The following is a 24,914-nucleotide window of genomic DNA, read 5'->3' as shown; positions in this document are numbered from 1 at the left end:
AAACCCTGAGAGCTTGTTCAATATCCTCAGGAAAAGAAATAGCTCACTGTGTACCCTGGGGAATTCAGCTCTACCAGGAAGGCTGTATTCCTCATTTGACTTTTCCTGCAATTTCTTCACAATTACCTACACAAACAAGAGCCTAGAAGGGAAAAACATTCTCATGTAAAAAAAAAATTATGTGATGCTCATCTCTGATTCTCAACTGAATGTTGTGCTCAGCAAATCAGGTTTTAAAATTCATTTTATAATTACTTCCTATTCTTAAAAATGAAAATGAAAAAAAAAAGTTCTTGGAGAGAATGTGATGCCATACTCCCTTTCTATTGTTTTGAAATTCTTGTTCATATTGTAACAATATTGTGAGTTTTGTTATACAGACAAAGGAATTGAAGGCAAAGAGGAAGAAAAATAAGCTCGAGAAAATAAAGTACATAAAATAAATGCCATTTTTTTTCCTTCTCAGCATTTAAAGTGGCATTTTTCCTTAGCTCCCAGATTTGGAGTGAGGATACTATTCAACATTCACTCTCCAGGTAGATAGACTCTTCAAAGCAATGGTACTTAAAGAGACACTTGTCATCCCTCCCTGAGCTAGACTGTAATTACATAGGATACTGGGAGTCAAAACTTAAATGAGTCCACATTATTATTTACAACTTAGACCACAAAAATACTTGCTTTCTCATGTTAACCGTATTTTCTTTCTGCAGCAGCAAGGCTTAAATATCAACTGCTTAACTACAGACTTAATACTCATTTCTTGTTATGTAGCTATTAACCACTTTCATTGAAAATCTGCATTCTTCATAGAAATATTTGCTAATAATATCCTTAGCTACCCAGTGTAGATACACCCCTCTATAATTTGTTCCTAAACACAGATCTCTGAAGAAGGTTATTTATGCTTATTTGTGTTCCCCTATGTTTAAAAATGAATCACTAAATACTCATTTTATATTTTCTTGACATCCCTTACATTTTATATTGTAATTTATATTATGAAACTAATTTCACATTTACCTCATTTCAACTAACAGTAACATTAGGGGGAAATTATAAATATTTCCCCTTCACACTTAATGAAATAAGCTCCACGAAGTAAAGTGATTTGCCCAATAAGTAAATTACAGGTCCAAAACCCTCATTGTCTGCCAACAAATGCAGTTCTTTTTTCATGACACAAAAAAATCAACAAATTTGTTCCATACTGAATTTTTTAGCTAATTAACAGAAAATTAAAAGGAAAATTTTCAAGGAAGAATCTGCAAGTAAGCTTTGCTAAGTGACAATCTTACTTGAAGTCTTAAATGAAGTCTTATGAAAACAAGCACTAGTATTCTTTTTATCATGATAGCTAACTTTGTCATTTCACTGTGAGATAGATGTTTACTGAAAATAAACTGAAGTACCCCAGTTTCCAACGTTAAACAATAAAGATTTATAATATATTATCCTTTCTAGTGTTAAACCCCTAAAATTGATTTATCTATAAACCAATAAAGTCAGTGGTTGCAATGTTGCTATGTGCAATGATTCCTGTTATGTTTGTGCACATGGTCATCTTGAGAAAGAAGTGCCTGGCCAAGGAGCCAGCTATGCAGATGGTGTTGGGCCGCAGAAATGTACAGCCCGTGTGGGGGAGAGACGACCGCTCAAAAAAAACTCAGAGTCCAGAGACTTGATGCAATAGCATGAGGTGGATTCATTTACCAGCGCGCGCAGGGGCAAGCGAGCTAAGGAAGCTGCCGCACCAGCCCTTTTTTCCTTAGGATTTTTATAGACAGAAACCACACGCAGGTGGCTAGGGGTCACAGGGTGGGGGGAAAGTTTCATGGGCTTTGACCTTGCACAAACATGTACCACATTAGCTAATGTCGGGAACTCCTAATCTTGGTCAGTAATTTCCAAGGACTAACGGCTAGGGAGTTACAGAGTGGCGCCAGCGAGGGGAGGGAGTAGGGTTGAGCGAGCGGAGTTTACAGAAGCAGAATGGCAGGTTAGATTTTTCTCCACAATGGCACCGTCTCACCTTCACTTCCAATGACCCGGTTGGAAATCATGTGCCCTACTGCAGCTCAGTTTACTCATCAACCATATGTTGATGCCATAAGCTTGCCCTGAAATATTTAATTTTAGGGAAGTGTTAAAACCATCCTCTTGAAGACAGCATGTATTTTGAAGACTTCTTAACTGTTCCCAAATAATTGCATAATGAGTACTCTCCCAGAGTTCCCACATAAGACACAAACAATCAAAACAATGATTGCTATCACGATTTGAAAAGCATTCCCATGCTGAATTTTTCCCTGGGTCACAAATCCATTCTAAAATCATGTACTTCACAGTATTTACATTTATTATTATTAAATCTTAAGTACCTGAAAGATATAAATATGGATCAAATGGAAGAGAACAGGAACTAAAAGCAAACTATCACAGGTGCACATTAAGAAACTGAATTTTTCTGGTCTTCTGTCTCTCTGAAAGAAGTATTGGGGACAGTAATTCTGATATGGAACTGCGTTGAAATATTTCTTTCCTGGAAAAAATTCCTATGGAAAGGAGACAATCACTGGAGTCTTAATGGACATAGGGAGGCAAGTTTATAACACTCTGAGATTCTCACAAGAGATATCCCAGTTGGGATACAGGCCATGGACATAGCAGATGGGGTTTTTACTGAGAGATTGGGAAGGGAAAAGTATGAACTGAAACAAAAAGAACTTCTTGTGTATTTGGTAGTACAGTCTGGGAAATGACTGCTAATTTCCCACGGATTTCTTGACTGTTGGGACAAAGGATGTTACTTCCATTTATTTCTCCTACTTCAAAAAGTTTCTCACTTCTCCAAGTGTAAGGACCATGTAGAAAGAGGGACATGATACTAGATGCTGAGAAGAAAGAAAACTAGAAAGTTAACCATAAGTCAAAAGGGTAGATTACAATATGATAATGATCTGGAACCAGCTGGTGGTAATAAATAGGACTTCTTGTGACTGGTAACCCAAAGTCAGAAATGCTGGTGATCCTGAACAGGACACATGGGAGCCTTTCTTGTACTAGCTGAGAGACTGTCTTTCCTGATGATTCTTTTCCAAGGTCTCAAGTGTCCCCTGCATCGACCTTGCCTGGCTCCACTCCTTTGTTGGCAGGTGCAGTGGAGAGTGGATCACCTCCATCCGAGGGCTCAGGGAAGCTAATGGAGCCTCTCTGGCTTCACGAGCGCTGCCCCCCGCTCACAGGCACACCGCCTCAACTCCCGGCAGTCCTTTGAGAACGCCTTTCCGTTGAGGATGGTCACACAGTCCCTGTTTCTTGGAGTGGTGACATCTATTACAATATCGAACCTTTAAAAAGAGGGGAAAAGTTAATTTAATCAACATTTATTTCTAAAATGAAATAGCAAGTACCCAAAAAGTACACGGGAGTCTGCCTAGGATGATATTTTTTCCCATTTATTTTTTATTTGTACATGTTTGCTACATTGATAAACTGCATTGTGAGTAAGTCAAGGCCTTCAGTACATCCATTACTGAAGCAACACACATCATACTCTCCAAGCAACTTCCCTAGGGTGATAAAATTATAGAACAGATGCCCAGAGTGAGTTTACTGGGAACATAGGGTCACAAGTGCTTTCTTTTCAGAAAGAAAAGAAAGTGCTCAATTTCCATATTCATTCTTAGAAACAAGTCACTCAAAACAACAAAAATCATTTCAAACTAAAACTAAGATACATGTTCTAATCCAAACTTACATGATTTTTCCCCCGTGAAAAAAGTTGTTTACGTCCTCAGTTTATTTAACTAACATACATTTATTACAATATAAATGATTACATTGAATATGTCCTGTCTCCTGGGAGAATAAATGTTATATGGCATATATGGAAGAAAAGTGTCTGTTGAAACATGACTTTAAATGTAACATACTTTGATACAGAAATTACATTTTCTTATTTCAGAGGATGCCCTTGCATATTCCTATCTCAATACTCACATCATAAATAAAAACTAGTGTTTTATAATATTGCTGTTTATATTGTCAGCAAATCTATTCTCAGAGACTGTATTTTTAAAGATGTACTCTCTATTTCACTGCATAGAAAGCCACAAAATCTAAGGTCTTATCCTATCGCTGGGTATTGACAAGTTGTATGACCTTAGGCAACCACCAATATGACCTGAGCTCCTGGGCTTTATTTTACTCATCCATAAAAAGTCTCTCTCTCCCCTTCTCCCCCACCTCATTCACAGTGAATCTCAGACACACACTTCTAAAAGCACCAAGAGAACTGTCCCTGATATTTTAGTAATGCTATGTATCTGTCTCCCTCACTGGTTGTAAGCCGTTCAAGAGTGAGTATTATGGTTCAAACATCTTTGGACATTGTCCTGCAAACACAGTATCCAGTACAAAGCAGATGTCTGATTAGTGCTTGCTGAACCAAATTGTTGAACCCTACCACTCAAACAAAATCTCTTTAATAAATGCCTTTTCCATAAAATGTCCTGAAGGCTTACAGTTCAAGAGAGTAAGGGGATCCATCCATCCACAGCCAGGCCTTGTCTCTGCCGTTGCGGGAAAGCCCTGTCCAATAAGAGTAGAAAAACTCAGAGTAGCTCTGAGGCATGGCAAACTCCTGTGAAAGGCACATAAGAAAACCTTGAGCTTTAAAGGTGTTATTACATACGTGTACAGAGATGTGCGGGGCCAGCACTTTTCATAGAAGAATACACGAATCCTGCCTCACACAGATGATAGTACATGTAAGAGAAAAGGCATTTGTGCTGAGGTCAGTTAGAAATTTGTCCAGGTTGAACTTATTTTGCCTCAGAAAGTATGGAATACACATCGATATTCTGAAACCAGGAATCATATTAACTAAGATTTATTATACATGACATTATTTACAAGGCACCGTTAACACTAAGACTGATACAAAAAATATGGGAGAAACATTTACAAAGAGATAGGGAGTGATTCTTGGAAATGGAAGAATCTGGAAGAAAAAGTGCAGGAATGTAGTAGTATCTTTTACAAATATCTGGCAAAGGAATTGACTGGGAGTGAGAAAAGAATAGTGAATGTACTTTAAGGCAAAAAAAGAAAAAGTAAAAGAAGGATTTGAATGGATGATTCATGTCTCAGCCTAGGAAGGGAAGGAAGAGAAATTTTTAAATTTTCATATATAGTATAATATGCACACATATCATCCTATACATGACAATTCCTTTTCTAATATCTACACTGAACATAAATCCACATTTAAAAGGTTATTTACTTCCTTCTATTTAGTCGTACTCTACACTCCTGATATCTTTAACATAGAAATTACCTAAATTTATCATAATTATCCATTTTTATGTCTTTCCTTTTATCATACAATGATTTGGACAAGGACATGTGCTTGGTTTTATTGTTATGTCCTCAACCCCTCAGATAATTAATGCTACATATGGATTCCATAAGAGATATTAGATATATAAATAAAATGATTACTAAGCAATCATTGTAGAGTGGGTAGGTGAAAAGAACTGTAGTTAAAAATACTGTTTCCAATTAAAGGGGACCTCTTCAATTTAAAAGTTCTGAAAATAAATTATATGAAGGTGATTTTAATATATACAAATATATGAAGTTTGTGAGAGAAAATAACCATATAGCTTTCACAACAAAATTTCCTACCATTGCACATAGCGTAGTTCAATAATATACCTGAGTCCTCAGTATGTGCTGCAGGCAGAGGGAACAAAGAGAATAAGAAAAATTAGGAAGGTTTACGCCAGGAAACATTGTCTCAAACAAATTGTTTCCTTTTATGCCTAAATTGAGTTATCAATTAAGGGTAAAAAAATATTTTAGTAGATGAGAGAGATTGCAGAGGTTCATTGATCACAGATTTCAGGAAGTGGATAGAAATTTAGATGTAACTGCAATAATGTTAAGAATTTATATGGTGAGCTGGGCATTTAATTAAAGTAAATAACCCTTTGTTGATAACCTATTCTGTACAAAAATCTCTGATGAATTCTAGGAAAACAATGACATACAAGTAATGACCACATGGTTTACGAATTCAAACCAAAGGAAATTATAAATATGAGAGAAAGGAGAATAATCACACCATTTTAATAGTATACTTTAATTGTATGTATTTAACATGTCAATTTGTAATTTTATTGGCCTTAACTAGTCTATCTTAAGCTGTAAAAATACATATTTGCTGATTATGGTAATGATTTAATTTAATATTTTTCAATTTAATGCTATGTCACTTTTATACTGGAAGAACAGGCAGTAGTATTTTGATCCTTCTGACACTGTATTTGTTCTCTTCCCACCCAAACCAAAAGAAGTAAGAAATGAAGGCATTCTCCATTTGCTTTCTAACTGAGGGAGACATTTGAAAAGATTTTTCTCATGTTTATAAAGGGTGGGTATTTGTGGAGAATATAACTCCTTTTATATACTTCTGGGGATCATTCAAAGCAGTAGACATAAGACCTGGGTCTTCACTGCAGTAAGTGGGAAATCTGTGGACCAATAAATACCCTTGATCCTTAGAGTCTTGTCTAGCTCCTTTAAGACCTCTTGCTGAGCATCCTTCAAACACTGAAAAGCCTCAGGGTCTTACCAGCACTTCTTGTGTGTTTATCTTCAGCATGGTCGAGTTCTCAGCAATGCAGAAATGTTCACAGCCTTGCCAACTTCTACTCTCTTTATAGAACTGGTAGCATTTATCTTCATGCCATTTCCATTTTTCTGGGCAAGGGCTGCACCTGTGGCCTTGGAAAGAAACCAATTTTACCCAGGTCTGCTGTGTTTCCTCTCTTGAAATTATATAGTATTTGATGTCTCAAGAAAAAAACTGATTCCCTTTCTGTTAGATATTTAATTAATTGCCCAAGGAATGATAACTATAAATATTTACAGAAGATCCAATATATGCCAGAAATTATAACTGGTGCTGAGCATATAGTAGAAATTAAAACAGACACTAACTGCTTATACCTAGTATGATAGCTAGTAATGAATGACTGGAACTTCCTCGCCATTCACCTATGTAATACAGCACATGAAGAAATTATTCAACTTCATAAAGCTGTTCGTGTGTTCGGAAACTCAAAATGCATTGTATTCAAAAAACAAAGCTTCTAAAAATTTGCTCTTCAAAATCCTCTTATATAACAGTAAAGGGATTTTTAAAAATCTGGTATAGGTTGGGTGCGGTGGCTCACGCCTGTAATCCTAGCAATCTGGGAGGCCGAGGCAGGCGGATTGCTCGAGATCAGGAGTTCGAAACCAGCCTGAACAAGAGTGAGACCCCTGTCTCTACTATAAATAGAAAGACATTAATTGGCCAATATATAGAGAAAAAATTAGCCGGGCATGGTAGCGCATGCCTGTAGTCCCAGCTACTCGGGAGGCTGAGGCAGCAGGATTGCTTGAGCCCAGGATTTGAGGTTGCTGTGAGCTAGGCTGACGCCACGGCACTCACTCTAGCCTGGGCAACAGAGTGAAAAAAAAAAAAAAAATCCGGTATATACCAACATGATATGAGTCTTTTCTTACTCTAAACAAAAATAAATAAAATTTTAAATAAATACTAAGATAAGCATGAAATCAGAATGATAAATCTCCATGTGTCGGAAATCAAGCTGAGCACCCAAGCCAGAGAAGCATCTACATGGACTACACGGGTAGCAGTTGCAAATACAGCAACTGGGCCGTGAGAGCCATGGTTTTAACATCTATGTGAGTACATGGCCTTGGTATTTTAGAATTACAGATCTGTAATTGAGTCTCTTGTGGATTTGTGGTGGGGTAGGAACTGCAATCATAACTCTAATGGTTTTGTTATTTTAAAAGCAATCAGTGAAAAAAATGGTAACATGTTAAAATCTGAGTAGTCAATGCACAGGTAGGTATTATGTCATTGTTTGTGTTTCCTTATATATTTGAAATATTTTATAAGGTAAAACAAAATTTTAAGTAAATAAATTAGTAGGTTATCTTTGTCATGTTACTTTCCCACATTACTGTGGAACTCAATAGCTTTGTGCTCTCTCAGTTCTGCTTGCCTCAAAATTCTGCCAGAAGGAATACAACAAACGTGGACAGCCTCAGGCAGAAATAAAGGGAGCCTCAGACTTCCTAACACATAGAAGAATGGGAATGATACTTACCTAAAAGGATTGTTGTAATGAAGAATAAATAAACTCAATAAATACTATAAACATATTAGTAATTATACTAGCTTAATGGATGTATAAATACTAGCTGAGTAGATAGATGATGGATAATGGGGGAAAGTAAAATATAAAAAGTAGCAGAATAAAACAGAATTAACATCTAACCAAAACTAAGAATTTTTATGAGAATAGGAACATCATTGATACATTTACATGTAGATTTTATATTTAACCTAATATGGTTTATTTGCATAGCTTCTCTTTTTGTTTATTTTTATACAGCTAGAAGAAAGCTCCAGAGACTTTTGGTTTCAGAGAAACATGGGTTATGTTTTGAAGATATAGCACCCAACAAAAAAAGTAGGCACATTTGGTTGTGAGAAAAATAAGAAAAGATAGGAAATAATGGCCAGTGAGATCACTAGTCATGTGGTAAAGAATCACTTAGAGAAGTGGAAATGTGCCTAAGGATATTACTTACTGAGTAAACACACAATCATAGTGCCTGCTTACAGCGGGAAGTGGTGGGTGTATGGAAGACTAGGGGATTTGGTCCTATTTCAGAGTTCCCAAAAGATAAATAAAAAGGGAAACTATCACGAGAGCAAACAGACAACCTACAGAATGGGAGAAAATATTTGCATGTTACACATGTGATAAAGGGATGATACCTAGAATCAGAAAAATCATCAAGAAAAAAAATCAAATAACCCTATCAAAAAGTGGGCAAAGGACATGAACAGAAACTTTTCAAAAGAAGATAGACTAATGGCCAATGAATATATGAAAAAATGCTCAACACCTCTAATCATCAGGGAAATGCAAATCAAAACCACAATGATATATCACTTATCTCCAGTGAGAATGGCCTTTATCAAAAAGTCCCAAAACAATAAATGTTGGTGTGGATGTGGAGAGATAGGAACACTCCTACACTGGTGGCGGGACTGCAAACTAGTGCAACCTCTGTGGAAAGCAATATGGATATACCTCAAAGAACTACAAATAGATCTACCATTTGATCCAACAATCCCATTACTGGGCAACTACCCAAAAGAATAAAAGATATTCGATAAAAAAAAAAACCATCTGCACTAGAATGTTTATAGAAGCACAATTCACAATTGCAAAGATGTGGAAACAACCCAAGTGCCCTTCAATTCATGAGTGGATTAATAAAATGTGGTATATGTATACCTTGGAGTACTATTCAGCTTAAAGAAACAATGGTGATCTAGCACCTCTTGTATTGCCCTGGATAGAGCTGGAACCCATTCTACTAAGTGAAGTATCTATCACAAGAATGGAAAAACAATCACCACATGTACTCACCATCATATTGGTATTAACTGATCAACACTTAAGTGTGCTTATAGTAGTAACATTCACCGGGTATTAGGCAGAAAGGAGGCGGGAGGCAGGGATGGGTATATACACACCTAATGGTGTGCACTGTTTGGGGGATGGACATGCTTGAAGCTCTGACTCGGGTGGGACAAAGGCAATATACATAACCTAAACATTTGTACCCCTGTAATATGCTGAAATAAAAAAAATTAAAAATCCAAAAAAAATAAAAAGTGGAGACTAGAAAAAGTATTTGGCTTCCTATGCATGCATGCTAAGGAGAGAAAAAGAGAGGGCTGACTTCAATAAAGTAGACCATCATGAAACCAAAAAGGACAGAAGACAGACAGACAGACAGACAGACAAATACACAGAAGGACTAAAGTGATGCTTTTAGTCTTCTCCATAGTATTTTCATCCAAGTGCAGTTCACCTACCATTGGTAATGTCATCATCTTTGGTCCTTATTAAAATGCATATTTTTGGTACCCAGCCAAGTCATACTGAATTAAAATCACTAGGATTTGATTCAAGTTACCTGCATTTTTGAGCTGATCCCTGTATGATTCTTAAAATTTGAGAACTATAGTTAAGAGTTTGTTAATTTCTTAATGGAGAAAGATTTGTAAACACACGGCAAAGTAAAGTGACACATAATAACCCTGTAATTTATTTCCGTGTGGTGTTAATTTGGTTATTCCAAGTTAATTGTTTTTATTGTTTTAAGTGTCTACATTTGAAGAATCCTTTCTTGTATTGTAACACAGACACATATGAATGGCACAATCCCAATAACTGGTCATGATCTTGAAGCCCAAATGCTTTATTCAGTTTACTAGACCACTAGTTAAATAACACATAAGCCCCAGTTATACTGATGGGAAATTGAGCTCTATATTGCAAGACACCCTGGGGGCAGAGTGACCAGGACACACTTACCTCCAGTTTTGTTATAGAGCTCGCGACACAGTTTTTCGGCCATACGCTGCAGAGTTTCTGCAAGCTTCCTGTTCTGGGCTTGGAGAGATTGCAGCTGTCGGGAGAGGTTCCCCAGTCTCTCTTCCTTTTGAGAGATACTATCTTGCTGGGTATTGGAGAGCTGGTAGAACTGGAAAACTAACCCAAGTGACCAGATCAGACTAGACAGATTATGTCTACATTTCTATTTCTACTTTTTTCCATATGGGGAAAACAAAACAGTATATTGCTTAAGATCTCAGGCTCTGAGATCTTATATTGCCTGTATTCAAGTTTGGATTTCAGTACATATATAATAAATTGTATCAACTAGGGTAAATTAATCTAAAAATGAAAAATATAGAGTCATAATAGCACTTCTTACCTTCAGGAATAAATTCCCAAACTATATTTACAGCATAATAAATATTTTTTGTACACTCTCAAATTATTACTTAACATAAAACCACAAATCCATTTATTTATTGAAAATTGTATTGAGTATTGACAATGCACTATATATTGTAACTCATTCAGTTATTAAAACAATCTTACCATTTCTATATTTATTTATAGAATTGAAATTAAGATCAATGAGAACAAGTAAACTTCTTAATGTCATTTAACTGGAATATTTCAACATTTAGGTTTGAATTTCAGGTTTCTAAATCTAAATAGAGAAATGCCTCATGAACCACGAGAGTTGCTAAGAAGAATGGTTGCAAAACAATAGTTGTAGTAGAATGAAGTAAACATTTTGAGATCAGGAGGAAATAATAAATTGTTTTACAAATTTAAAAGCTACCAGCACAAATAAAAGTTTTAAAATTTCCTGTAAAAACTCAATTTTTGACATTAACACTTGCTCATCTATGTGAATTTTTGCCTTGAACCACCTTCCTCAACTGTTTGGGAAGCACTGCTGGGGCAAATTCCCCCACCAAATTCTTCTGGTGAGGAAAATTCACCCACTTCCTTTTTGAAGCTTTTGAACTTGTCCTTACTAGCTTGAAATTTAAAGATTTTTATAGATACATTCTCTGTTTGATTTCCACTAGTTTTTGAAAAATGACGCTATACTGTCCTGGACTTCTTGAAAAATGTCACAGTAATTAAGGAGCCTATCTACCCTCCTTAAATTGATGATGTGGGATAAATAAAAGCTCTTCCCTCTGCACTAGCCTTTTAAGCCATGCATACTGACAGCACAAACACTGCCACTCTACTTTGTGGAACAGGATAAAGCTGAAGTGTGTATTTATTTAGAAATGATTCTTTTAAACACGGACACATAAACAGACAAAAATCCATATGATCTCAAACAGAATGTATAATTCTAGTTGGCAAGTGATTGTTGTATTTGAATGCTTCTTTTACTACTCATCATTTAAATAGTTGCCATTAAAAAAAAAAGATACAATGAATTATCTGTAGGCTCAGAAGTAAAAATTCATAGTAAGTGTTTCTCATCCTAGACAAACCTTGGAACCAGGATCCTCCCCCAAGTCAGAGCGCAGACTTACACACAAGCCCCAGGACTGCCAGGCCTATCAGCAGCACCAAGCACAAAGTCAGCAGGGTCAGGCCTACCGGACGCCAAGCTGAAGAGGGAGTCCCGTGCTCTGCAGAGAACGGAAGAGAAAGCAGAGTTTCATTTTTTCTTCCTCTAGATTTCAGTCGGCAGCAAGCAACAGGAGTAATTACTGGACAGAACAAATTACACAGGACAACGATAACCAAGGCTACACAACGTACCCTCTGTTCTCAGAAACATCATCATAAGGCTCAATGCTTAGCCTCACTCAACACAGCTAGATTTTTTCACAAGCCCCACTCATTTCTATCCCCCCTTAGTTCTACTTCGCCCTGAATCACATTATGCATTCCTATTGTCTTTGCATGGCTGTTTCTATAACCTGTTTGTCAAAATTCTAATGATGAATTGCTTAAGATTGGGGGTGGGTTTGCTATCTACATGCAATGTTATAACACAGTCAGGTTGGAAAGTAAACTACATTATACTGGGTTAATAAAAAAATCCATTTAATGAAATTTTATGGTTTGTAGGGCATGATTCATCGGGTCTCTTAAAGGTATTTAAGCAAAAAAAGGTCAGAGTTCAGTCCTCAAAAGACTCATGAAAATGTCTGAAATGGAGCCTGAGAATACCTGAACCTTAACAATGAATAACTTTCCACATCATCGGGGGGAAAAATGAAATTAATTTGTTGTTACTCTAGCAAAGTACACCCCCCCACCAAGTTCCATATAAGCATCTTTAAAAGGAAGGCAAATTGCATATCAGTAATGGGACATGACCATTTTACTCTCTTTGGGGCTTCTTGGTCAAAAGTCCTTCTTTTGTAAGAACGTTGTTTGTTTATTCATTTGATTTATATTCATATTTCTCCAGGAATATGTTATAAATAAGTGTGATTAATTTATCAAATATGTATCTAATAAACTATCTCAATTTTTGCACCTGTTAAATAATTTTAAAAATTGAAGCAAACATCCTTTTCTTGCGCAGCAGTCCTAGAAGTTCGACTTATAATTCCAGAAGCTGCACTGTAAGTCAAGAGTAGACCCATCACCTGGTGAGGTCACCTTTCTGGGTCTGAATGACCTGAGATATCTGACAAGGAAGACACTCAATCAGGTACAGGCAGCCTCTAGCATTGTGATAAAAATGAAACAGAGAGTAAAATAATCAAAGAAACTCTGATCTCTTCATGACCTGTGAGTTCCACTTCACTGAAAATTCAGGTCAGTGGCTGGCCGTGGTGGCTCACGCCTATAATTCTAGCACTCTGGGAGGCCAAGGCGGGAGGATTGCTTGAGGTCAATAGTTTGAGACCAGCCTGAGAAAGACACCATCTCTACTAAAAACAAAAAAATTAGGCAGGTGTCATGGCTTATGCCTATAATCCCAGCTACTCAGGAGGCTGAGGAAGGAGGATCACTTGAGCATGAGAGTTGGAGGCTGCAATGGGCTACGATGATGCCATTGCACTCTACCCAGGGCAACAGAGCAAGATTCTATCTCAGCCGGGCGCTGTGGCTCACGCCTGTAATCCTAGCACTCTGGGAGGCTGAGGCGGGCGGATTGCTCAAGGTCAGGAGTTCGAAACCAGCCTGAGCAAGAGCGAGACCCCGTCTCTACTATAAATAGAAAGAAATTAATTGGCCAACTAATATATATATAAAATTAGCCGGGCATGGTGGCGCATGCCTGTAGTCCCAGCTACTCGGGAGGCTGAGGCAGCAGGATTGCTTGAGCCCAGGAGTTTGAGGTTGCTGTGAGCTAGGCTGACGCCACGGCACTCACTCTAGCCTGGGCAACAAGCGAGACTCTGTCTCAAAAAAAAAAAAAAAAAAAAAAAAAAAAAAGATTCTATCTCAAAAAAAAAAAAAAAAGAATTCAAGTCAGGTTCTAAAATAGATTAAAGAAAAATAAATTATTTTCCTCTAGCAAGGTCCTCTACATAATACATTCTAGGCACAGAGATTTGTACTAAATATTATTTCCAAATGGGGAACTAATCATATGGATGTTTCTAGATTTCAGAGATACAAGTGCATCTGTGGTCATCACCAGGGTGACCTTACTTTTCCACACATCTCTTATGACTATTAACCACTTCGGGACCAGCGTCAACAGCCTCAGATGAACGCGCACAGCGACTTTAGCCGACAGCCATGATGTGACTCTTCTAATTTTTCATTTATCAAAATAAAATTGTGAACATTTAAAAATAACGTAATGAAAACACATGTGTATATGTTACCTATTCTGATTTACATTACAAGTAAAGCTGCCTGTAAAGTAAAACAAGCTTTCAGGGCTTTAAAGCTGTCCTCATGACACAAGAGCAAAAGGGATGCGTTGTCAATGCACAGCACAGTCTCTCGTGAGGACTGTGGGCAAGGTTTCGTGGCTGGTGAGCGCTGAACCAAAGTGGTTAAATATATTACATGATCTTACTTATTTCTTTTGGCTTGTTTCTGTCTTACTCTAGCAGAAAGTAAGTTCCTTCTTGGGAAAGACTGTTATCTATTTAACCACTATTGTAGCCCAGCACCTAGAGTAGCAGTTTAAATAAGTTCAATTAAAGTTGAATGAGTGCATATGTCCATTATATATAAATATCTGTGTTATATGCCTAGCTACTGCTACTCAAACCTATTCATATTAATGCATGCCTCCAAAGGCATATTTTGAAAATCCTGCTCATTTTTACGATTAATATTTCCCTTGCCAAAATTAGAAATAAGAAGGTAAAGGAAAAAAAAAAACTATAGAAATTAACCAAACTATTATCCCTTTAAAAATATGCTTCCTGCTGCATAATACTGGGGTCATGGGAGGTGTTGATTTTTTTAGCTCGAAGGACCAAAAAGATTAAACATATACTCTTACTGTGAAGTGAGGGCCTGGACTTTAGAACATTTTTCAGTAATAATTATATCCATTAAAAGAACAAATACAGAAGCCTTCCTGAGATTAACTCTAGGACAGAGAAAGAAAGAACTATAGTACATCTTCTGCTAAGGAATCAAAATTTATCTCCCAAGGAATCATCTTTCCCCGATCAAATTTTCACATTTGGAACTTTTTCTTCTCTCTTTCTCCCTTACTCAATACTCACAATCCCTCTGTTTTATCTAAAGAAACAGAGAAACATTATCTTAAGGAGTTCATTTCCCAGGAAACCAAGCTTCCACAGTGGAAAGACTATGAAGTTGAATGTTTCACTTTTTCTTTTTCTTTGATGTTATTTTTCCCTCTAGGTGTTTTTCTTCTAACTATGAGTCTAATGTTTCTGAGTTTGATTCCAAGTGTTCCTAATCATACCGAGGCTTCTCTCTAGGGACCACCCCCACCCAAACACGAGACAGATTTTCACAAAAATAAGCTGCCTGGGAGGTGCTTGAGTTTGGCTTGGCTTTATTGTGGTTTTATTTTTTGGAAGAGAACCCTTGTGTTGTCTCCTTAGGCATGTTCAGAAAGAGGTGTGGACAGCCTAAGGAATGGTATAAACATCCCTAGGAATAATAAGATATATATAGAAAAATATAGCTCTTTCCTGTATCCTCTTACTATATCCATATTATAAAAGGCTAGAGTGCTAGGGTCAAGTTTTGAATACAGATTCCTTTGTAGTTATATGAAACTTCGTGAATGAAAAGAGTTGTCATACTTGAGCAGTTAGTCTTCATTAGACATCAGAAAGGAAAAACTGTATTCCACCAAGCCCAGGGCCCACAATAAATTTAGTAGATATTACCAAATGGTCTACTAGTATGCTTCTGAAATGCAAAGAATCTTAAAAGCTGCAAGAATACAGAGTTTAAATAATTTGCACAATGCAAACTAGTGGTAGAGCCAGGATTAAACTGCCATGCTTAACACTGAACTCTGCATACTTCCCTACGAACCAGGAGTCACAGAGAAATGGGGGCAAAACTGGTGATGTTATACATATTTCAGAAAATATTTCTTTGATCCTTAGATCACTGTACTTTTCACAATTTTTAAATAATGAGATATTGCTAACTTATAGTTCATGTCTATATATTGTTGATATATTTTTAAATTTAAATGGCTTTTCAGCAACTTCTCTTTGTTTCCTTAATCATTACATATGGTACATAGCATACACCCTTATGTGAACCTGTCTGAATTCAGTAGATAGAGGCTGCTTTTTCTGTTTTCATGAAAATGCAGGTTTCCTTTCTCTCATGAATCTATTAATGTCAAGTATTGCTATCTTAATTTACTCTAAAGGGGTATTATCCTTCCTATTATTTGAAAAGAGTATACATCTAAGAACATACCAGCTATTTCTAAAATAGCACTGAGTTTCAAATTCACAGTAATTACAGTAAAATTTAGATGAGTCAATTTCATATTCCAATCAATGGATTTTATTTACTGAAATATAGTTCTAAATATTATCATTAATGATAAATGCTAAAATTCCTTGAGTTACTGAGATGAATGTTTTATATGAGTGTTCTCATCTATCCTCACAAACACCCTATAAGGTAGACATTATCATCCCATTTCACAGGTGGGGAACTGAGGCCTAGAGGGGTTAAACACCTTTCTCAGGAAAACACAGCTACTGATAATAGTAGTTACTGAGTTACTGAATATATACAATTTAAGTTCATCAGAAGTTATCAAAAATTATTCAAGAGGGCAACTATTTTTAACCTTTACTTGGATAACAAACTTGAATTACTGAGGAGTTACTTAACTTGCCTAGGGTTGAATAGCTGGTAAGTAATGGAGCTACCCTAGCACACTGATGCCAGAGCTGAACACTTTTAATAATTTCCTATCCTCCCAACATATCTCACAGTAATATTTAACCTTATATGACAGTCCCATCTGGCATTATAGAAAAGACTCCAGTGTCTGGCACTTACAACTTGTCACTTCTGTGTTGAGAAATATTTTAGTAACAGCCAGCTTAAATCATATTAATACATTTTTCACTCTACCAGCAAGATGAACTTTCTGAAATATAAATTTAATCGTGCCTCCTCTCTTCCATAAGGAGGTAAGTTTCCAAAGGCCCATCCCTTTTTAGTCAAAAGGGCTTCTTATAATAGGACCCCAGCTTATTTTTTAGCCCCGTCTGCTCAGATCTTCCTCAGATGTCTCCTCCCTTTGAGGACATACCATTCCTCAGCCCAATGGCCCTCCTTGACCCCTCATCTTATATCCTGCTGATGACCCCCAAAATTATCGGTCCTGACCTACATCTGAACCAAAATGAGCACCTCGTCTTTATACTTAGAATTCTTATCTTTCTTACTTTCACTCCTAAACATTGTACCTCTTGACACATACACCAAGCTAGTTCTAGCCTTCCCTCTCTGCTTTGATCTCTGTACCAGTGGTCCTCGCTATGACAGAGTCACCCAGGACCCCATCATACTCTGCCTGGAAAACCTGGGCTGAGCCTCCCAGATCTAGACCCCATGGCACCTCCTCTAGGAATTCACAAAACTAAACGCAGTCAGTAACACACTCATTCCTACATTGATTCTGTGGTCTCCGACACAGATTGAATGGCATGGAATGACATTTTATTAACTATTCATTCAGATTATTCCTCCCACTTCTCCAAGCACCTCAAAACCATGATTTCCCAGTGCCTACCATAATTTTCAGCATTTAGTAGGTATGCTTTAAAGATTTGTTGAATCAATTAGAAGTGATTTATGTCAGAACTCCGTGATGAGGAATTTATGCTGTAGTTGAGGAAATGAAACAAACAAGCTGGATAAAATTCAGTATTGTAATTAATGTGAATAGGGGAAAAGAGGAACTTAAATGTATGATTAAATGTGTTTTTCAAATTATTTAACTAAAGTAGTTCTTCATATTCTTTTGATAGGATAACAGTTAGTCTCCAGCAGGAATCGGTTAATTCACTCTCTCTCCTTATCATATTGGTGTTTTTGTTGTTTTGTTTCCCTCTCTTCCAAGCCTTAGATAAAATATTAAAAAATTATATTTTAGACTTTTAAATGTATTTCACATATTACGCACAATGTTCATAGTGCTACCTTTCTCATGACTAGGATACAGGAATACTTTTGAGCTTTTAGAAATCATTACTATGCAAGGAATATAATGATTACATACATTTTACATTAAAGGACTTCTGTCATTGACTCTTCAGTATTTTCAAGCTTTGCTCAGTGAAAGGAAGCTGCTGACTGACCCATATGTTAATTTTTAAGATACACAATTATCATCCAAGTGATTTTTGTCAATTTAAATAGGATTTGAGCATGTGGTAATTTGCTCATTTCAATAGAAACTTTTAATAATTCCAATCTGCTCGATAAATCATATAGGTAGGATAAAAAAAGAAGTGCATTCTTAAACAGGTAGTTTTTTTTTTCTTTTCCCTTAAATGTCTATGAAATTTTTCACTGATAATATTTGAAATAATATAGTTACCTAAGTATATTCCTAGTCCCTATATATTATTAATAATTACACTTTTATGAAATTACTATATTGAGACTTCTTGATTTGTAGCTCTCTTAAAATCACATCTGTATTTGATGTATTATGTACTATGATAAGGACAAGAAAAATGGTGTAATTATAGAAGGGTATAAAGAATGATCAAATATAGAAGGTAGGATTAGTATTAATTGAATGGATGCATATGATCATGGATTAGAAGGACAAATGAGACTCCTTTCTTTTGAGAAATGACATTTTTTTCCTTTATAGGCAATATTCTTTATTCCCCCTGTTCATTTGACTTTCCATTTCCAGAAATGCAGTTTCTCATTGTCAGCTGAGCTTTCTGATCAGTGTATCTTTTTCATAAGGGATAACTCACAAAACTCAAGAAACACACACTATTTGCTAACAATCTTGTCACTTAAAAGTCATACACACACACACACAACCCCCTATGTATGAGCCAAATTTTCACTTAAATTTCAAACTCCAAAATAAATATTTCTATGAAGAGTACTTGCAACACATAGTGGCAAAAGATAAACTGTTCTGATTTGGCCAGTTTTTGTTTTAGTAGTCTATCTAAACACAGCTGCTACAATTCCCAATAAATAAAGAACAGCATAAGGCCAGGAGCGGTGGCTCACGCCTGTAAACCTAGCAGTCTGGGAGGCTGGGGTGGGCAGATCGCTCAAGGTGAGGAGTTAGAAACCAGCCTAAGCAAGAGGGAGATCCTGTCTCTACTAAAAATAGAAAGAAATTAATTGGCCAACTAAAAATATATAGAAAAAATTCGCTGGGAATGGTGCATGCCTGTAGTCCCAGCTACTCGGGAGGCTGAGGCAGTAGGATTGCTTGAGCCCAGGAGTTTGAGGTTGCTGTGAGCTAGGCTGATACCACTGCACTCTAGTCCGGGCAACAGAGTGAGACTCTGTCTCAAAAAATAATAATAATAGAAAGAACAGCATAAAGCCACCTGTATTCCGATTCTTGCTTAGAAAAAGTGTGTCCTTCTCCTAGTTAGAAAATTCCATACCAAATAGTAAGATAGCTTTCTCAAATCATAGGAAATAAATACAGCATCACGACATTTAACTTAATGTGACTGCTACAACAGGACAGAAACTTGTTTCAGAGTAGAAGCAGAAAACAATTATAATTGCATCAAATGACATACTGATCGAAATACCTTCAAGTGGGCAAGTAGACTACGTTTAAGTGCAGTGTCAGACTTAAGCTCTTGGGAGTGAGATGTACTCCTGTGACCTTATTTTGCAAGGCCTGCTTTTTAACACTTAGATAAGCAGCTCTCACGTTGTCTGTGGATAACTCTTGAAGGAGGGAATTTGTCCTTCCCATCACCCACTTCACAGGCAGTATCCGGACTCCAAGCCACAGCTTGCCACCTGGCGGCCGCCCTGGGGCCCCAGAGGACAATTTCTCAGTACCATTGCAACAGGGTCCAGGACAAAGGCACAGGGCCCGGGGCAAAGGCTCCCGCCCGGCAAGTGGCCGGAACCCATTTGCCCATCTACCCAGGTCGGGTCCCCAATGAAAGCCGACTGAGTGTTCGATTTACGCACGATAGGCGCCAATAGTTATTCATAGCAGTAAGGAATATTATCTACATCTCATGCGGAGTTTGGAGGATGGGCCAAGGACACAAACTGTCCTAGCTGCCCTCTGACCCAGTCCTAGCCCGGCTACGCCCTCCCGGGTGGCTCCAAGCCAAGGCCGCAGGTCCCAGGGTCGAGATCTTGGGCGTGCACAACTGAGCATGCGCTGCGGCCGGGCCGCCGGCTTTACGGCCGCGCGAGAGGGTCGCAAAGCTGCCCCAGCTCGCTCCTGCTGCCCCCGCTCCCTCCCTCCGCCCCGCCAGCCCGGAGAACCGGGGCGCTGCTTACCGCGTGGTTTATGGGGTGTTCCCTCCCTGTGCCGCTTTTCAGTCTACAGTTGAGTTAGAATCGCCTACATCTTAAAAAATAATTTTAAAAATTTCTGGCTCAACGCTATAATACCTCAGTAATAACCCTTTATATCTTAAAAAATAGAAAGAAGATAGTTTATTTTACTACTTAACCATCAGTTACTTTTCAAACCACTGCTGTCAAAGATAATTTATTTTCCTCCTTACTGCTGGGATAGTATATTGTTTTTAGTCTTCCTCTTAACCTATCTGCAGTATTTATTGTTTGTTATTTTTCAAACTCACTAGTCACTACCACTGACTTTTCCATTACTCTTGAATTTCTTGTCGCTTGACATTTTGGATGCTTCTCTCTCCCAGAGCCCTGCGCCTGCCACTCTCTGCCATCGTCCTCAGTAGCTCCTGCTGGAATCTTTTGCTCTTCCTGCTGCTTAATTGTTGATATTCCCTAAGATTCTCTCCTTGTCACTCTTCTGTTCTTTACATTCCCTCTCTCAGTAATCTTACTCCCATACATTTAAGCTACTACTTTTTTACTTAATTACTTAAGTACTTCATTTACTTTAATTCCTATGCCAATTATATATATATTCCTATGCCAATTATATATATATATATATATGTATATATATATATATATATATCAGAATTCTTCCTCCAACCCAAATCCTACACATACAAGTGTCTTTGAACAACCACAAATGCATGTTCCTCCTACAGGCCCCACAAACTCAAACTGAATTCATCACCTTCTGGTTCCTCCTGTAGTTTCTGTCTCTGTTAATGGCAGCACCACATTACATCAGACAGAACCTAGTCAACCTACCATTCATCTCCCTTTCCTGTCTTCTCACATGTAACCAATCACCAATAATTTAAACTCTGTTTCCTCAACATTTTTCATCTCTGATTCCTCTTCCTTGTTTTTACCTTACTGCCTCAGTTCACAGTTTTCTAATCTTGTGCTTGGACTAGGGAAAAACTGAAAATCAGTGCATCCAGTTTCATATACTTCAATCCATTTTTTTCATTGCAGCCCAGAAGGTCTTCCAAAAACATAAAATTGACTGTTTCCCCATTTTTAAATCCTTCATTGACCTCTCTTTAACTATTGAATGGAATTAAAATAGTATGGCATAAAAGGCCCTCCTTACCTGGCCAGACTTATCCCTTGCCAAGCTTCCCTCTTCCAGCTTTTTACCTCAGCTACACATATTGCCTACAGTTCTCTAAAAATACAAAGTTACTTAAAACCTTCTAGTTTTTCTCTCCTGTGTCTCTGTGCCTGTAATGTTCCCAGCCCCTTGAACACCCAACCTTGATTCCATGTCTTTTGGAACATCTTAAAATCAATTCAATTCACTGTCACTCCCTCTGTCAAATATTTTCTGATCTCCTCTACTCCATTAGGTAGAAATAACCAAGCTCTGAGTTATGTCTGCACATGCTTCTGCCATAGGATCTTAATTATACTTACAGCTCGGTTGGGAATTGTATTAGACTTTCAGTTTCCTTGTAAACAGGGATTGTACTATATTTGACATTGTATCCTCAATGCTGAGATAATATGAACCCAAAGATAAGTTTGTCTCTCATTTTTACTTTCTATCTTCTCAATTGTTAGGCATTTTTTTAACACAAACATGATTGTTATGTTGAGATAATAAAAATGTAGAAAATAAATGAATGTATAGGATTCATTTTGTTAATTCTAAAGAAAAAAATAAACATTGTCCACTCATAATTGTGCCACAGCATTATGTTGAATCTGAGTGCTCCACGTTGCCAAAAATTCTCAGTGATGTCTTCCCTGTTGTTTTTAACAGCAAAAGTATATCAGATATATTTACCTGAGAAATAGTCTGCCATAGTGACGTTCCTCTAAATATTTGGATTATCATAAAAAGATGAAAACAAGATATCATACATGTAGGGTAAGATGATGCTTTTCAGATGTTTGCCTCCAAGATACTTCTTTGTAACCTTCACTCCTAGTGTTTCAATTTCCATTTCTCACAAAGAGGTGCCAGATGTTGCAGTTAGTGTTTTATCTTGCTCTGCTTCCCTCTCCACCCTTCAACCTCAGCAGAACTTCTTTGTACACACTGTTCCTGATTATGCTGATGGCTAATCCTTGAGAGAGTTCCTGTCTCCAGTCAAAGGTGAAAAATGAAGTTATACACAAGCCACTCAAAACCACAGCCTAACAACTAACTCTTCATAAGGTTTGTTGGAGGAAAACACTTTGAATCCTATTACACATATTCTGTGGCTACAGAAACTGACATTCCCACTGTTGTCGCTTAGCTTCATGTCAAAGAAACTGGAAATCCTCAATGTCCCGTAACAGCTTTACTGAGTGGTTTAGTTAAAAAAAAAAAAAAAAGTCATATTTGTAGGTCTCAGGTAGTGGATCATTCAACGAATAGAAAGTGAATGGAAACATTTAGTAAGGGAAAAGTTATTTGAAAAAGAAAAGAAGGAAGAGAGCAGTTTTTTAAAAAAAAAGATGTGTCCAGATTTACAGAGGTGAAGAAAAATTGGATCTGGTGAGAAGGGAAGGGATTTATTAAGATACAGACACTGAATGCACATCTCTGTAATGTAGACTGACACAAAACTGCTGAACAGAACACTTTAGGAATTCTCAAGGAACGGGATATGGAAAGGAACTCACATTTTTGGAGTGTCTGTAATGTACCAAGTACTTTACATACTTTATCACTCTTAGTACTTCTAGCTACCTTATAAGGGAGGTTTTGTTACTTTTATTTAATATTAGTTAAAGTTAATATGCATTAATAGGCATATAAGTACATAAAACAATGCCTGGCACATAATAAGTACGGTGCGCATGTTTGCTATCATTAACATTTTATAAATGAAGAATGTGAAGCCCCAGAATATTTAAGTAACCTGTCCGAGATCACACAGATGGCAAGTGGCATACCTGCTGTTAGGCCTAGAACTGAGTCCTGTCTACGTTATGGTGTGAGGCCTTTTCAACTAGAACTCAGGTCACATTTCTGCTTTACAGTGGCTGAGTGGCCCAAGAAATATGATCCGTCTCTGTGTGTGAATTATGGAACTGACTAGAACTGAAAAAAAAAAAGTTATTACTATGTCATCATAGGGTGAATAATTGAAAATAAAATTATGACAGCTAAGTGTAACTAAAATTAAATACTTTTATAATATGATTCCATCTTCTCAATAATATCCTGAGACTAACAGAGTGAAAAGGAATGGGGATTGTATGTAACTGAATAGGAGGCCACTATTTAGGTTATCAAATCACAGAATTTCAGAGCTAAAAGGACTTTAGAAAGCCTCTGCTTTATCACCCTTCATTTCACAGATGATAGAACTAAACACTTGATGTTGACATGAATCTCCCAAGGTCTCACAATGTCAAGATGCAAAATTATTATAACAAAATCCAGGGTTAATTTAGCTACTTGTAAATCTTCCTCTAAAGCCATGAGTTCAAAACTAGCATAAAGGTAGCCTTTATGAATCAAAATTTCCAAATCAGATCACAGATGGTAAATAGAACAATGCTTGATTTAGTCTTCATAGGAAAGTGGCTAGGAGAAGGGATGTTGCTTTAATTATACTTACAATTTCACCTTTAAATGCTATACCTGTATGGAAAAAACAATATACCCTTAACTGCAAACCACTGTGCTAGCAATAGAATTTCAGAAAAACCAAACATCTGTGTATACACTGAGTTTGGATTTCCAGATGTTCACATCTGTGACATTAAGTTGTGGAAAGTACGCAGTTACACATCACTGTAAATCATGAAAACATTTCCTCTCCTTCCTCCATTTTATACATTCCTAGGAGAGGTAGCTCATCTTGTGCATTTCTCAAGAGCTCTGGTCTATTTGGACTCCAGGAGACAGAGTACCTGTGTGCCCGGGTTCTGGCCGCCGGGTTTCAGCAGAAGCTCGAGAATGCAGGCTCATGGTGGTGTCCCCATCATCATCCAGCATGTCCCTTGTGCTGCTGAACTTGGCCTGCATGACGTTCCTGCAGGGGTGAAGGCTAGATGTGATCAGATTGCCCCAAGCCGCCTGGCTACTGTGAGCTAGTTCAGGAAGCAAGGCACTGAAAGGCATTCCTAATGTTCTCTCCCAGCAAGTAGCAGGGGAAATCTCTGACTCCAGTTCCTGCCTGGAGAGGCCCAGCCCCTCTCCTGTGAGCTTGTTCTCTGAGTGCCAAATTGGTCAGGCTCACGGGAAATAGCACGTGTTGTCTGTATGGGCGGTCTCTGTCTGAGCAGCTATACAAAAAAGTTTGCCCTACTCAAATCTCTTTTGTTATCTGTTTACACTTCTCCCGCATGTAACTACCGCTAGACAAAAAAGAAAAGAAAGCAAGACCTTACAGTAGCCCTGTGGTTCCTTCAAACTCTGCAGATTGATATTAATAACCAGTCGGGGGACACATATTCCCATTGCTTACCCACCATACATGG

General features: G+C 37.4%; 1 protein-coding gene across 1 annotated transcript; it reads right to left on the bottom strand.

The window, feature by feature from the left end:
• Window positions 1–2,235: 2,235 nt before the first annotated feature.
• CLEC1A (C-type lectin domain family 1 member A) lies at window positions 2,236–24,634 on the bottom strand. Its single transcript, XM_012755533.3, has 6 exons — window positions 24,345–24,634; window positions 12,026–12,124; window positions 10,485–10,661; window positions 6,641–6,792; window positions 4,527–4,645; window positions 2,236–3,350 (listed from the first exon to the last, which is right to left on the bottom strand). The coding sequence occupies exons 1-6, from the start codon at window positions 24,553–24,555 to the stop codon at window positions 3,200–3,202; spliced, it is 909 nt and encodes a 302-aa protein (XP_012610987.2). The 5' UTR covers window positions 24,556–24,634; the 3' UTR covers window positions 2,236–3,199.
• Window positions 24,635–24,914: the final 280 nt, after the last annotated feature.

This window comes from Microcebus murinus, chromosome 10 (genome assembly GCF_040939455.1).
Source record: "Microcebus murinus isolate Inina chromosome 10, M.murinus_Inina_mat1.0, whole genome shotgun sequence".
Classification (NCBI taxonomy): domain Eukaryota; kingdom Metazoa; phylum Chordata; class Mammalia; order Primates; family Cheirogaleidae; genus Microcebus; species Microcebus murinus.
Note: the sequence above shows the minus strand (reverse complement) of the source record. Positions and strands in the feature narration are given on the sequence as shown.